The following is a 16,540-nucleotide window of genomic DNA, read 5'->3' as shown; positions in this document are numbered from 1 at the left end:
AGAAAGTGTAGCCAAAGTTAGTTTTACAGCATTATATGGCTAAGACCATTATGTGGTCTTAACATACAGTGGTGGTCATTGAGCTAGCGCGTTTTTGTTTTCTGAACTTTGAATTTGAATTTTTCGGCTCCCAAGAAATTTAATGAAGAAATTTAAGTTATTTGTTGGTTATTGTATTTAGATGATGACCCCTAATTATTGTCATTGTCAGCTTTCGATGTTTTTTTTACAGGAATCCACGAAATCTTTTTCGTTTGAAAGATTTCTTATATGCTTTATAATTTTAGCTAAAAATACATAATGTCTTAGACAAATAAGCCCCCAATAATAAATTTTTCAATAGTTTTCCTTCTTGAAGTTCATCAAAATCCACTTAAATAAGCCCCTTAAACCCCTAGAGGATTCTAGGTGGATTCTAGGTATAGATCTAGCTGGATATATCAAAATATTAGCAAGTCCAGATCTTAAAAATTGTTTCTTAAGGTCGGAAAAGTCTTGAATATATTAGATATATACAACTTCAAATAGATAAGTGGGAAATGCCAAGAAAAATTGTCATCAGCAATTACCTAAGGTCAGCTTAAAAATGTTGCAAGTGTGTGTAACTTTATTGAAAAGTCATTGATTACAGGTATAAAGTATATACATACATATATACTTCCTATGCCACACAACTGAATACTCATTTCCATTCATTGATTTTTCCTCATATCCATTTCCATTCGACCACCGCGCCGTCCCGCGTCGCACTGTGCCGCGCCTCCCATTCGCGTCTCTGTGGCAAAGCACACTTAACCCAAAACACTTTAACCATTTCCTCTCGCTCTTACAACAACAACAACAACAACAAATGATTTCAATTCATTCATGAAAAATACCTTCACCATTCTCGTACCAAGTCTCCATCAGTGTGTGTGTGTGTGTGGTTGTCATGCCCAAGTCTTTAGCCTACAACCGACAAAAAAAAAAAGAAAAAGAGAATGAAACTGAAGAAAACAAATTGTAACTTGTCTTGCTGCATGTAGCCATCTTATTGTTGTTGTTGTTGTTGCTGCTGCTGCTGCTGCTGGTCTAATGTTTATTTAATAAATATTCCCTGCCATGTTATTGCAACAAGACTTTTTGTTTATTTATATGGGAAATACGCGCGACATACTCTTCGTACTTGCAACATACTTAAAGACGGCATTTAGCTATCAAATGAGTTTTTTTTCTTATATAATTAAAATATTCTTAACCTGTTGGCTTAATTATAGTCATTAGCAGTCAGTCTGATTAAGCTAAAAGTTTAATCACATTCAATTCATAGGCCTCTTGGGTATACCAATGAGGTTTGGTCCTTTTTCTATGTCATCTATCTGAGTTGTCATTTATTGACTTTCTCATTTTTAAACCCCACAGTGCACAGTGGTGCGCCTCAAATGTATTGCTAGCAAAATTCGAAATTTCAACAGAAAAATTAAAAACTATTTTCCTCAGATTATAACTTTTGGTCAGTTTTCCAACGATTTTAAAAACTTATATCTTAATTTCTTAATGTGAACGAATCCAGAAAATATTTTCTGAAAGGAGCCCATTAAAACATCAGGATTATCGGCTCAGCTATTTCAGTAATTCTCAATAAAGACATTTGTTAGTATGAGGGTTTATCAATATTAGACGACCACTTCAATCAATCAAAAGTTCTGGCAAATAAAATTAAAAATTTCTTAAAATATTAACATTTTAGGGAGTGTCCAGATCCCACGGTTTCAAGCTAATCAAAACTGGGGTTTTTAGCCGGCTTGAGGTCAATAAATCTTACTAATTAATAAGATTTGAAATCATAAAACTTATAAAGAACCACCAAGTTCTATCATCAGCAGACTTCGCTAAAGAATTCAGCGAAGCGAATGCAGCAGTTGCAAGTTTTGCCCTTCTTTTTCGCTCCATGTAGTTTGAATTCCCAACTACTTTTAGCGTTGAAGATATGATATGGCCATTAGAACAGTTTGTAATAAAACTTCCTACTTTCTTCGAAAATTTGCAAACATTTTAGTTTTTAAGACATTAATTACAATATTAACGAGACATTAGTTTTCAACAAGAAAATAAATATATATATAAGATTTGAGAAACGATCAACAATTGTCGTAATTTGAGATTCGCAAAGTAATTCTTTGAGACATCTTGCAACTAATTTTTGCAGGTTTTATGTGTATTTTTGCTTAATTCTAGTCGTTTTCAAAAAGTTACATATCAAAGTTTTTGGCTTTAGTCGGCTTGATGTCAATTAGTTTTATGAATCCAAGCGATTTTCTTAAGTTCTATCTCAACGTTATCGTAATTTAGCATTTTTAAAAAGGTTTTGAATTGTTAACTAAGAAATCGCCGACATATCTCCGCCGTTAGAAAATCGACATATCTCCGCGCGAAATTATTATTGGGGTTTATTCTATCATCGCCGGTGATCTGCGCGGAGATATGTCGTTTTTCTAACGTCGGAGATATGTCGTTACCCCCCCTGAGTGTTATCCCTAATGCAGCAATACGTGGAACAGACGTAATAAAGCACACGTGGAGGTACTTAGATAGGAATTGAATTGATTGCGATAAACGTATTGAACATCAAGTCGCTTTAGAAGATTTCAAACGTGTTGGATACTGTCACTTCGAATGGAATAATCGATCAACACTGAGCCAAGTTGTGCGGATCTGGGACTGGAAATGGGGGAAATAAGCTCCTTCAAGTATGCCATAGAATGTGTAAAGTGTTCAATATTTGCAAAAAGTTTACAACATTTTGTATGTCTTGTAACTTAAATGTTGTGTGAAAGCAATGATTGATTTTAGAATTTTTCGTCATGCGCAAAATTTTCAAAAAACTTCTTTATATGTTTCAAAAATCAAATTTTTGGAGCAAATTTCACTCATTTCCCCCACTTAATTTCGCCTATGGACCCAACACTCTTCACTCTCTTCTTTCCTTCTTCTGCTTCAAGAATTTTCTCTAGAATTTAAATAAAAATGGAATATAATATAAGTGACAATTGTTTGATTTTGATTCGCTGAAAACATTTAAAAGTGTCTCTTCCCCTCCTACTAACCGAAAGCAAGATCATTTGAATAGAGAACTATTTACTCTACGATTAAATTGGTTTATAATAATTGTTGATCTTAGATTTATCTACCACATCATCATTATCAACATCATCATCATCATCATGTGCATCATTAGCATTATCCTCATCAGGTGCCGCATTTATCTTCATTAACTGCATTATCTTCTTTATACATGGTCAACGTTAAATTTTTTTGTTCTTTATCATTTTTATAGTGAAAATTTATGCGTACAACATTGGTATATACATATATACATATGTATGTATGTATGTACATATATTTCGGTTCATTTCGGTTCGATTCGTTTCGTTTCGTCCTGTAAAAACATTGGATTGTTCTGTCTCTCATCTGAAAATCCTTGCGAAAAACGTTTTTAATTTCGCATAAATTTAAAATAAATAAAAGTGCAACCAACAAACGAAACAAAAAAAAAAGAAGAGAAAGAGGAAAAAAAAAGGAGAATCAAATTGTTTATTTTAACGCAAAGCAAAAATTCTTTGCCATTTATTATTATTATTTTTTTTTCTCCTCTTTTTTTTTTTTGCGAAAATATAAAATGTTCAAATCATTTTATTTATTTATTTATGCAGGCTGCATCTTCGATTTCGGTTCAGTCTGTCTGTCTGTCTCGCTGCCTCTGCCTATCGCATGTCCCTGGACCAGGGACCAGGACCAGGGACCAGGACCAGGGACCGAGAACGATTCCTGTGTTTACTTGACGCACAAATCCTCTTACGATGGCTCGGCCTCAGTCTCAGCTTGAGCTCTCTTTTTTCCTCTGTGTGTGTGTGTGTGTGTATGGGTCGGTTTCGGTTTGGTTTTGGTTTGGTTTTCGGTTCGATTTTCAATGCCGAACGAAACGGACAATTGCATGTTTTGATTGCCGCCTGCAATTGTCCTGTGCGGCAGCAACAGCAGCATCCTTGCATTCACTGTCCTGATGGGCTGGGCTGCTGCTGTGTGCACTTGTGACAATATTTTCATAATTTTTGCATCTTTCTTTTTGTTCATTTTTCTCTCCTTTCGTTTTTTTTTTCGCCAAACGGTAGGTGCGTGGGTAAACATTAACTTTTGAAGAAGATTTAATCCCGATTATCCTTTGACTGTTAAAATTTTTCACTCAAATACTCTTTTTGCTACTGTTTGTCTTTGGGTTTTCCTTCAATCCCTTAGTCTCAGTTCAAAGTTTCTTAGTCCTAGTCAGGATTCCGAGTCCTTTTTTCTTGGATAATGATCAGCGGCGACGACGACGACGACGACGATGCGGACAACGATGACAAGGACAACGACAACGTCGACGACTTTTTGATGCGATTGAGTAGAACGAACAATGGACAGCTCAGCTTTGGGTTGAGGTCTTCAGTTGGTCCATTTGACTCTGGGCAGGATTTTAATTTGCTCATAAAGGTGAGACAATTAACAGAATAATTGGATTGTTGATCTTTCTGAGGACAATGCAGATTTTATGGGCCTTTCGGGCATGTCTCCCTTATTGATTATCCTTTGAGCTCATTATTTGCTGCTTCACCAAAATTGTTTGACATTGATTTTGATGCACATTATGACACATACATATGTACATATATGTATGCATGTAGATGTCATGATTTGACTAACAATTCGAGTCTTAACACTTCAGATCGAATAAAGAAAGATTTTTTGTTTGGAATTTTTGTCTTAACTGGATCAATTTAAAATCCCGCAAGGTAAATATTTAAATTGCACTTAATATAAAGACGTAAATTGTGCCTAATCTATTGGAGAATACAAATAACATGGCACGAATGAATTTTCGGAATTCCAGAAACTCTGAAACATTAAAAATGAATTAGGCCCCTGTAATATCCTGTTTGGAGACAAATCGTGTTGGTAAGAGTAAGTATTAATTACACTAACTTCATTTACTTAATTACTCTTACCAAACTAAACTTAAAGTCGCTACTTGCTAAGCGAAGTTGCAACATTATAATGTTCCATTATTATTATTCACATAAAATTAAAAATAAAAATTCTTTTTTTTTATGTTATATTCACACAATTTAAATCAAACATTTCTGGAAACAAACATTTTTCAAATATACATCATATTCCATTGATCTTGTCAGTTTTTTCACGGGATAGACCTGGATTTAAACCTTTTTACTTTTCTAGTTTTTCAACCATTTGAAATTAGTTTCGTTTGCCTACTTTGATTTTTATATATAACCACCTAAAAGTATGCTATAAAACTTGGTGCTTGTGTAAGTCACCAACAAGTAAAACAAATAAACGACTAAGGAACTGCCAGAGCAAGTGCATTCCATAGATATTCCAAGCAATATTAATACTTTTCCAAGGGAGATTTTAAAAAAAAAAAAAAAAGCTTTATCGACAACAAGTTTGAATCGGTTCTTTAACCGGAAGAAGCTTTAAAAAACGGTTTCTTCCAACGATGGCGCTTTCATAAATGCTTTCGAAATTCTCAAAGTTACCGCCAACATTATGTAAACTCAATTTGAGCTGTTAGCTCAATTTGAGCTATGATCCCCCAACTCTGTTAGCTCAAACTGAGCCTGGCATTGGAGGATATCGATAATTTAATTATCTATCGCGTTTGCATGGAATTTTAAATATTATTTCGAATTGAAATCGAGATAAATTTAATGTAGAATAAAATATATAATTGTACAGATCTTTATTTAATAAGTCAAGAAATTATCACTTACCTTGCTGTATCAATGCATGTTGCTGACTTCTCTTCCTCTTGCGTTGTCAATTTGTAACAATTCGCAAACAAAACCAAAAACAAAACATAAAACATATCAAAGTGGGCAATTGCCGAACATTCTTTTGATTTTGCATCTCCTTTTTATTTTGTTTTTTATATTTCTAAAATTCACACTTTATTTGCACATAAAAAAAAAGAAAACAAAAATCACATAGCATTGCTTATGTATGTACGTACCACTACACACACACATGCATATATAGGGCGATAATTGCAACTGAATTGAAGGCGGCGTCTTTTAGAAATTCATTTTATTGTATTTTAATAACCGTTAAGCCGATTGCGAATTGAATTAATTAAACGCTTACTACATTCTTTCCGACTTGCTTGCTTGCCCGGTTATAAAGCCTCAACACACAAATCACAGGACGAGTCGAGCTTGCACCACATACAAACACACACACACACGCATATATATGTATATGCAAAGACGCCGCAGCCTCAAAAATGGTTTTTGCTAAATTTTAATAACCAACGAACCGACAACGAAGCGAATAGAGTTAATTGAACACTGATTACTTTAACTTAATGCCGATCTAATTTGTTTGCACTTTTAAACACTTTTTATACACAAACAATAAAAAACAAAAAACTTAATAACAACCTGCAAGCAAGGACAGCCGCCAATATGAAACTGACGGCGTTGCCAGAAATTAAATTAGCGCTGATCGCGCATTGAGCTTAAAATCCGCCTAATCGATATTTAACAGCTAAAACTGACTGCACTGATGTAGAGGGAATTTGAAAATTGAATAGATCACAACAAATTAACCAACTAGAACAATATATTAAAATTAAATCAAGTTTGAATGAAACGCAATGGATTTGAATAGGAAATCCAAATATTCTTAAATATTGTCTGTGTTAGACTAAATTTCTTTGTTTATTTTTTGGCGCTTTAAAGATCTTCACTTAACTTTGAATTATGTGATCCCATATCAAACTTTGATCGGTTTGAAAAAATAAAGATTTTTCATTAGGTCGACTTATCCATGAAATGATATCTTCCAAATTTTTATATACCTATATATTAAATATATTAAATTCGAGAGAATCTTAATATTTTTATTAGCTGCAAGTATCCGTTGAATTGGCTTCAGTAAAACTTAAATATTTTAATTATGCACGGAATACAATCATCTACCATATTTCCTATAAAATTTGGTAGCATTGTCCTTAAGGACATTACTCATTTGGAGGAGCTGTAGGGTTGATCCTTTTTTTTCTCATATTAAAAAAATGAACTCGAAATTAAATTTAAAATATTTTTATTTATATTACTAAATATATGTTTTGTATGCATAATATTTATATAATTTCTCTCTCTTTTTGCTTGTCTCCAACTACTTAAATTCTATAATTAAGTACTATTAAAAAAAAGAAAAAAATTATCCTTTGAGGTAATTATGAAAGTAACATAGACATGTAGATATTATAGTAGTTTAGCTTCCAATTAGACCTGTTTGATGCTAATTGGACTGTTTGATTGTCTCATAGTAGCCGCCGCCGCCGCCGCCACTGCCGGCACTCCCATTGACCACAATTGTGGTAGGAGGCGGAGTCAGCGACAGGTAAGGCGGCTTGAAATCAATTGGCGAATGCTCGATCACCTGATGGCCCGACTGCGATGGCGGCGGTGTCATGGAGCCATGATGATGGGCATGAGTATGTGAATGTGAATGCGAATGCGAATGATGATGATGATGCAGTGACTGAGCCTGTTGGATGGTGGATAAATGCGGCAACTGCTGCAGCGACATGGACCGAAGACCTGCGATGAAAACAAAAAAAAACAAAAAGAAGACAAAGATGTAAAACGATTAAAATCTAAAGCGTTAAAATTCACACAACGTCGCGACGGCGGCGTCTATAAAAAGGAAAAGTCGTTCAAGTCGTTGTAGGAGACAAGGCAAAAGGGGCCTAGACTGAGACTAAGCCTGATGGTGAGGGTGTGAGAGCGAGGGCAGAGGCAACCATATGTTGCACCAACATCAACTCCAGAGCGGTAATACGAGACGCGGACAGTCAGCAATTATATTACCCCTGATTGACGCGAACACCCAAGCGCAAGAAATGATCAGTGCTGAGTGTTTTTTTGGAGTTGAAATTAGCTCATTTTGAATTGATTTAGACCTGACAAGTTGCCCTTTTAAGTAATCTAACCTCAAAATCAAACCTAACCACAAAGAAACATAACCTTTTAAGTTAATTTGACAGAATGCCCGAAACTAGTTCCAAACTAAAATGCTCTGAATCAATTTAATTATTATTATTCCATAAATGATTATTGAATTGGAATAATTGATTATTCCATAACTTTTAATATTTTTAAGATTTGACTATAACTTTATTCTTAAATTACTATTAAGATCTTCTTATTTCTTCAATGCCCGGAACTAGTTCCAAGCTGAAATGATCTGTTCTTAAACTAATTCTCATTTTTCCATAACTTTTCTATATTTATATATTGATAATTCAACTTTTAACTATAACTTTATTCTTAGATTACTGTTAGATTCTTCACTTTACTTCAATGAGAATGGAACTAGTTCCATTTTGAATTGCTCTATGCCAACACCATGGCTCGTCTCGTCTCCCCCCTGCCACAAACCGCTTCTCCTTTTTTTGACAGTTGGAATTGCACTTACCGTTATCCAAGCCACTGACACTTGTTGAATAGGAATAGCCGGCAGCCACGAGACTGGCGGCTGACCCATAATCACTTTGAAGCCCCGCCGATGCCGGGGAACTTGAGGCCACAGATACCGATGCTGTTGGGGCCATGCCCAACGAGGAATGAGCCAGAGGCGGAGTGGGTGATGAGCCATTCAGATTGTTGCCCGCCGTCAGGCAAGTGATATTCGAATATTGCGGCAAACCGCCAACACCCACAGCCGGTGGTCCACTGTGGGCCGCATGGACATTCCAGGCTTCAAATCCTTGAGGTCCACCCGGTGACAGACCATTGACAGCAGCAGCAGCTGAAGATCCATAATCATAGCTGGCATAGGTAGGGCCATACAAGTTGCCATTATCCTGGACGAGGAATAAGCCAAAAATCAGAGAGAGAGTGAGTTTAGTTATAGATTGAAGGATATTTTATTCACAATGCATTCCTTACCATGCTGGCATCACCATAGCTGCCTGTATAGTAGCCATTACCATGGCCGGGATATGTCTTGACCTTGATTTTGGAGCGATATCCTCTGGGCCGGCGTCTCAGGCTGCCCTCGTCCTCGAATAGATGGGCCGAATTCTCATCGATTGTCCAATAATTGCCCTTGCCCGGCTTGCCCACACCCATGCCCTTGGGCAGTTTCTTGAAGCACTCGTTCAGACTGAGATTATGCCGCACCGAATTCTTCCAGCCCACATAGGGTCCGCGAAAGAACTCATAGCTGAGAAAGATACATAATATGCCAAGTTAGCGAAAATCGAAATCAAAAGCACAAAATTCAATTAAAGTTTCTTGTTGTTAAAGTGGGAAAAGGGGAAGGGGAACACAACAAAAAAACCCTCTCACGCATAATGTCTACATACGCATATATATATATATACATATATGTATATGTATGTATACTCAAGTGGATATCCGTCTCGTCGCCAATATTGAAATCCAAACACAGCACCAACACCAAATCCCATACAAGAAATATGAGCGAAAAAAATAGAAGGATGCGCGAGCTCGACTATTTGTATTGGGGGGGAGGTGGAGGTGGTGTAGCTGGTGGTGCTGGTGATGGTTGTGTGGGGGGGGGATATCAAATTTTGTTGACTAAATAGAATCAGAGACAAGTAAATAAACCAACCCTCCCTCTCAATATATATATATCTGATGGTATAAGTATTTTTCATTGTGCCTGGCATCGAGCAACAATCATCTGTGGCTAGTGCCGATGTCACCCAATACCAAGGATTACTGTCTCCATGTTTGGTCTCATCCGCATGTTAACATACATATATATATACATAGGTATACGATATAGAGATATTTTGTCATACATATATCTAAGACTAAGATCTGTATGGATCAGGGAGACAAAAACGTATTTTGGTTTTAAAAACTTTTTCCCAAAAGTATATCACGGCCCCGTAACCCCTCCAAACTTCTATATCAATTCGGAATCCCACACTTTACTAAATTCGTTTCTGATCTATAGCTAATTGAAATCATTCTCATTGATTTGCAATCAAATTTGTGATAAAATGCTTTTTATTTAGTTTCAGCTCCAGTTTCCAACTATATAAATCGGAAAATTTTGGAGGCCTTTGCCGTGCTTTAAGAAGAATTGGTTTTGAGCTGATCTCTGGAATTTTATAATGATTTTCAATTCAGTTCAAATCGATCTTGAATTTAATTGAATTTGGATTATATTATATATATAAAAATCGGAAATTTTGGAGGTCTATTTTTGCTTTAAGAAGAATCGCTTTTGACTCTAATTGACTTAAGGTGATCTCAGGATTTCAATAATGTTTTTAAATTCAGTTCAAATCGATCGTGAATCTAATTGAAGTTAGATTATATCACAAATTATATAAAAATCTGAGATTTTTGAGGCCTATTTTGCCTTTAAGAAGAATCGCTTTTGACTTTAGATAATCTCAGGAACTTTATAATGATTTTAAATTCAGTTTAAGTCGATCTTGAATCTAATTGAAGTTGGATTCTATCGCAAATTATATAAAAATCGGAAATTTTGGAGGCCTATTTTGCTTTCAGGATCTTAGGATTTCTATAATGTTTTTAAAGTCAGTTTAAATCGATCTTAAGTCTAAGTGAAGTTAGATTATGTCACAAATTACATAACATTTTGAATTCAGAATGAATACCGAGATATAGTCTTGGGTTTTCGAAACATTAGGCCTAGTGTCGTAAGTTCAGATAGTTTTGACTAAAGAATTTCCAAGAGGCAAGATGAAAAGGATTTAATTTGTATCCTAGATTCTGGGATTTGGATTTGGCCTACCTCTTCATTAAATATGCGTAGATTTCGCTAAGTGTTAGCTTGCCTGAGGGCGATTCCTTAATGGCATGTCCAATCATATTTATATAGCTTAATGCCGGCTTTTCGGGACGACGAGTTCCCGATTTTTTGGTCGTATCGGGTGTACCATTATGATTATCCTGATTGGTGGTTGTCACACTTGATCCTGTTGTTGTTGTTGTTGCCGCAGTGACCGCAGTGACATTTGTTTTCTGTGATGTTGTTTGACTAACTGCTGGCTGAGTTAAGGACGATGGTGAATGATGATGATCGGAGCCATTCAAAGATTTGGCAGGTGATGAGCTAGAACTGGAATAGTTCATCACTGGAATGCCACCGTGAGCATTGCTAATGACTTGAGAGGGTGATGAGGTGATGCGTGGAAAGTATGCACTATTTGGTGAAGGTTGTTGTTGTTGTTGCTGATGATGATGATGTTGTTGCTGTTGTTGCTGTTGCTGCTGCTGATGTTGTTGCTGTTGCTGCTGTTGTTGTTGTTCTTGTTCCTGTGCTTGTTGTTGCTGCTGTTGCTCCACATGACTGGCCAATAGCTGATAATCATTGGCATTCAAAATGGTATTATTCGAACAATATTTGATTGTCGATGCATATTGATGGTTCATCGGTTGCAATTGCAACGGTTTCACCGATGTGGAACTAACATAATGCAATTCCTGATCGGTGGGCGTTTTCGATGGATGGGAATTGGATGGTGACATGGAACCAGCCGAATGGGCAGCCGCAGAGGCTGTCATTAATACACCATACGATGGTATCGGACTGGACGATGAAGCCGGCGGTGTTCCCATACTATGCAAATCATATGGTTGTGGTGTTGCTGTTGGCGCACCACCAATCGTTGTATTCATATAATATTTACGCTCCATATAGCTAATATTTGGTTTCTCATCGACCATCTCTGTGGTTGGCGATTCACCACCAACTGAAGGAGCACCCCCACCACCCATGTGGGTGGTCTGATAATTGCCATTGGTCAAATGATTCGATGTGGTGCGATACAAGTGCGTATTATGGGCTGGATGCTGATGGGTATAGGCATGATTATATATAGTTGGTGGCAAAAATCCACTCAATTGATCTACACTCATCAATGTGCGGCTATTCAATTCGGACACTTCTTCACTTTTAATCATTTTGTACAACAACAACGACAACGAAACTTGTAATATATTCAATTCAATTTGCAATTAAAAAGATCATCAAAAAAAAAAAAGGTTCACAAGTAAATATATATATGAATGTGTGTATATATGAGATATATATCTTTGAATATTCCGTATATGTACCGCACCGTTTGATTATTCTCGATAAACTGAACTGAAAACCGAACTGCAATGAGCCATTGAGCCCGAACCACTTGAGAAGAACAAATTCTTTTTTTAGTCGCCTTCGTCTTCGCCTTCGCCTACGCCTTACGCAAATTGATCTCTCTCTCTCTCCAGCTCTCGCACTCCCAATTGGCTCATTGGCTCCCTGTCCCACCATCTCTCTCTTGAATCCAATTCTCTCACTCTCACTCTCTCTCGTTCTCAATTAGCTGCTGCTGCTGTCTCTGGGGTGATCATTGCATTCATTTACATATATTGCAGTATATTTGAATCTGAAGCCATATGCCTTTTTGATTTGGTTATTGGAGCAAGACAAGTCAAGGCATTGGCATGCAAAATCCTATCCTAAATAACTTAAATGGTAATACTAAGTAAACTCAACTATTATAACAAGACGCCAAAGAAGCTGAAAATCTCCTTTTTCAATTTATAACCAAAAGTCAAATGAAACTATTCCAATCAATCGTTTTCAAATGGGGTTTAAGGACTTTTCTTCTTTTTCCTGGATAGGAACACAAAGTGATCAACCAATATGAATTCAATTTTTAACTTTTTATACCAAAATTTTAAAAGTAAAGTCTAAAGTCCTTGAAATCCTTTATTAACACTTTGAAAAACAAAGTTTTTTGCTAAAAAAAAAGTAACTATAGTTTGGTATATGCAGGATAATGACAATAGGAAAGATAATCACAATAAGAATTAAGGTAATTAATTATCAAATTGATATTCTTTAAAGATGAGACAAGAAATTATTATTCAATTCGACACTATCTTATCTCAAGTTCTATTAATCTCTAAAGGATTTTTCAATAGTATGAAATCTTAAAGTTATTACTTGCAATTCAGTTTTAAAAATTCACTAAATTCTATAAATCAATTGATTTCTTCTTTAAAAAACAAAGATAGAAAGCCAACCTTATACATTTTCTCTGACATGAATCTAGAATCTAGAAATCTAGAGTCTAGCTATATATGTATAAGTTGATGTCTGATATATGTAGCTCTGGAAAACTTTAGTGTCTTAAATAGTTGCTAATTTGATCGGATTGGAATTACCTTCCGTTAATTTAAAAATTAATTTATAGAATTTTATATTTACTAATATTTTGAAAATAGTTTTGAAACATAATTTGGCATCTTTAATAAATAATAATAATAATATATATATATATATTATTAGTTTTTAATGTCATATAACTATTAATTAAATTTTGTTTTATTTTTTCTTAATTTACATATTTTTGTTTTCTAATCTTCAGTTATTTTTACAATACATTTACAATAGCAATAAAAAAAATATGGAAATTAATTCAAAATATACATAAAGTAATTTTATAAAAATATGGAAATTAATTCAAAATATACATAAAGTGATTTTAATTTCCATATTTTTTTTATGGCTTTTTTAAGTCTTCTATTTATTGTTATTTTATGGATTTATTACTTAATTTCTTAATTAGTTTATTACTTAATTTTATTCTACATTCATTTTTGTTTCCATCTTTATTTAATTTTATTCCTTAGTAAATTTTATATTATTTTATGTTTGTTTTTAAATTTTCTATTCTATATTTTATTATTTAAACTTTTATTTTTCAATTACTTCTTTTAAATGTATAATTACTTTATGTGGTATTAATTGTATTGTATTATTATATTTATTTTTTGTTTTATTTTATTATTTTCTCTTGCATATTTATCTAAATTAATTATTTATTTTTACATTGTGCTTTAAATATTTTATTTTTGTTATTTCTTTTTGCTTTTTTTAATTCTATATTTATGTATTTCTGTTTTATATTTGTGATTTTTTATTTATTTATTATTTTTATATTTTTTTCTTATTGGATGATTTATTTGTGATCTGTTCTAACGGGATCATAATCCAACTTGATCTGAAGATTTTAGTCACAATAAAGTTTCAATATGCTGGCACAGATCTTTCTGTGGGATATAACAAATTCATCTCTTTCTCAAAAGGACAGTTCCCCATAAAGAACATCCTTTAAGGAGGTTACCAAGTTTTCCTAAAGCCTGAATAGTATTAAATGCGTTTGAAAATTTTAAGAAATTTACAGATTTAATTTCCTTAAGATAAGTTTAAAGAAATGTGTGATAAAATATTATAATTTGTTAAGAATATTTTGATTATGTTCAAAGTATTCCCCTTAAATAATCGAAACTAATTTCTAATAAGCACAAAGAAGACGGAGATCATAAAGTTCTTATGAATTTGCTGTTCTATGGAAAATACACTTATTAGATGTGTAAGTATGTGTGTGTGTGTGTGTCTGGATATGGAGAGTGTGTCATGTCCCTGTCCAGTCAACAGTTAATAAATAGTCAAAACCAAATAAGATCAGGCAAGGCAAGGGAGGAAGAGAAGGAGATGGATGGATGGATGGATGGAAGATGGAAAAACCCAAATCGCTGAACCCAATTCAATTACTGCAAATGAATTAACGTTTAGTGTTTCAATGGAAAGAAAGAACACAAGAGGAAAACAAAAGAAACAAAAAAAAAAAAAGGAAAAAAGGAAGCTGGGCGGCATTTGTAACGAGCTGTTAATTGATTTAGTCGTTCGCTGGCATCGAGATCTGTAAAGATCGCGCAGAGACCCACTCTCCCACTCTCGCTAGCTCTCTCTCTCTCTCTGTCTCTCCCTCTCACTCGTGCATAGAGAACTGGTGTAGCTGGTAGCCTCCCCTGAATGCCGCCATTGCTGTCAGCAGCAGCGGCAGCAGCAACAACAACAACAGAACGCCAACAATTCACGACCGACCGTGACGACGATGGCGACGAGGGCGACGAGTTGTTGCTGCTGCTGCTGGTTGCTCTTGTTGCTCTCTCATCGTGTTCTCGCAGCGACAGCGGCAGCAGCAGCAGCAACGTTTCAATTCCCCCCCAAAAACAGATACACACACATACGCGATGAGCACACACAAAGATACAAATACATTATTTTTATTTTTTTCCCCCGTCTCTGTCTCTCTCTCTCTCTCTCTCTCACTTGAGGTGGAAGGCGGAGTTTTGTTTACATTTCACGAAATTCTATTTGTCGATGGCATCAGGCGCGATTTCGACGTTTCGACGACTTTTGGACGCGGCCTGAAAGATATTTTAATTTCGTGTTTTCATCAAGACTATACATATGCACGTGTGTTTGTGTGTGTGTGTGTGTATATATCAAGCCTCTTGCCATTTTCTTGGAAATATTTATACTTTTGCGTAATGGCACAGAAAAAAAAAACAAGAAAAGAAAAGATAAGAAAAGAAAAGAAAGAAACCTCCAATGAACAAAGGCAAACAATTGCCAAGTTAAGCTTTTAAGTCAACCTTTAATCGACAGTCGATTAATCTAAGAAACTTAATACGAAAAAGGGTATGTAATAGTCGTCAATCAAACATTTCTTTGGTCTTTTGTTTCGTTAAACTCTTTTTGGCGCAAAATACCAAAAAAATTTATAAAAATTGTTCGATTTTTTTTTATTTTTTTGGGAACATTTCGTTTTTATTTTAGGTGTATTTTGTTGGCTTTTTGTTGGTTGGCCGCGGCCATAAATTATTTTTACGTTTGATTATTATTACTTCTTATTCATTTTCTTCATTTCATTTTGTTTCATTTCATTTTGCGATTCCTTCTGCCTGCTGGTTTTCCGTTGTTTTTCTGCAAGCAAAAACAAAAATTAATTGTGAGTGAGGAATAAAATTAAACAGACGTGAAAAACAAAAATAAAATACATACCCAAAAAGCAAAATGAAATTTTTCTACCCTCTGGGGTTCAATTTATTAATTGCTTTTTGTTTTCTGATCATGGGGTAAATAAAAAAAAAAACAAAAAATTGAATCTAATGAATGGAAATCATTACTAGATGGATAATTGGCTGTAATCTATTTTTTTAACACTAAGCAATTAATTATTAATCTGACATATCTAATAAGTTGAGACAAGAATTATTTCCAACTATCCAACTACAATCTCTGAATACCCTTTAAATTACAAACAAAAACGTTTTTGAAATACATTTTTCATAAATTTTATAATCAATTTTATAGATTTAACTTTATTTTTCAATTGATTTTAGAGAAATTTATGAAACTTATACATTAGTATTATGTAAAACCGATTAGTAATAGGAATATGTGTATTCCTATATCTATTTATAATAATGTATTCCTATATATTCTAGCGAAAAGTGTATTTTGATTTTGTTCAACCTTCATAGCGATCGATCTACTATATCATACTATACTATATCATAGCATATAGCAAAAAACTATTTAAAACTAAAAATTATAGTTGAGAAAAATCTTTAATTAGGTAATTAGTTGA

The 16,540-nt window shown here is 34.4% G+C and overlaps 1 protein-coding gene across 1 annotated transcript; it reads right to left on the bottom strand.

Moving 5' to 3' along the window:
* Positions 1–7,189: 7,189 nt before the first annotated feature.
* On the bottom strand, positions 7,190–12,011 carry LOC6639220 (forkhead box protein biniou). The gene is made up of 5 exons (XM_002061767.3): positions 11,394–12,011; positions 10,840–11,315; positions 8,991–9,267; positions 8,518–8,905; positions 7,190–7,640 (listed from the first exon to the last, which is right to left on the bottom strand). Exons 1-5 carry the CDS (start codon positions 12,009–12,011, stop codon positions 7,339–7,341), a joined length of 2,061 nt encoding a protein of 686 aa, XP_002061803.1. The 3' UTR covers positions 7,190–7,338.
* Positions 12,012–16,540: the final 4,529 nt, after the last annotated feature.

Source organism: Drosophila willistoni, assembly GCF_018902025.1.
Source record: "Drosophila willistoni isolate 14030-0811.24 chromosome XR unlocalized genomic scaffold, UCI_dwil_1.1 Seg144, whole genome shotgun sequence".
NCBI classification, from domain to species: domain Eukaryota; kingdom Metazoa; phylum Arthropoda; class Insecta; order Diptera; family Drosophilidae; genus Drosophila; species Drosophila willistoni.
This window is presented reverse-complemented; position numbering and strand designations above follow the sequence as displayed.

Bases quoted from the DNA above. Each gene is read 5' to 3' on its own strand.
- LOC6639220 (XM_002061767.3), bottom strand. From the start codon at position 12,011: ATGATTAAAAGTGAAGAAGTGTCCGAATTGAATAGCCGCACATTGATG. The intron at 9,268-10,839 runs GTAGGCCAAATC...TATCTTTCTCAG, and splicing joins TACGCATATTTAATGAAGAG to CTATGAGTTCTTTCGCGGAC. The intron at 7,641-8,517 runs GTAAGTGCAATT...TTTTCATCGCAG, and splicing joins TGTCAGTGGCTTGGATAACG to GTCTTCGGTCCATGTCGCTG.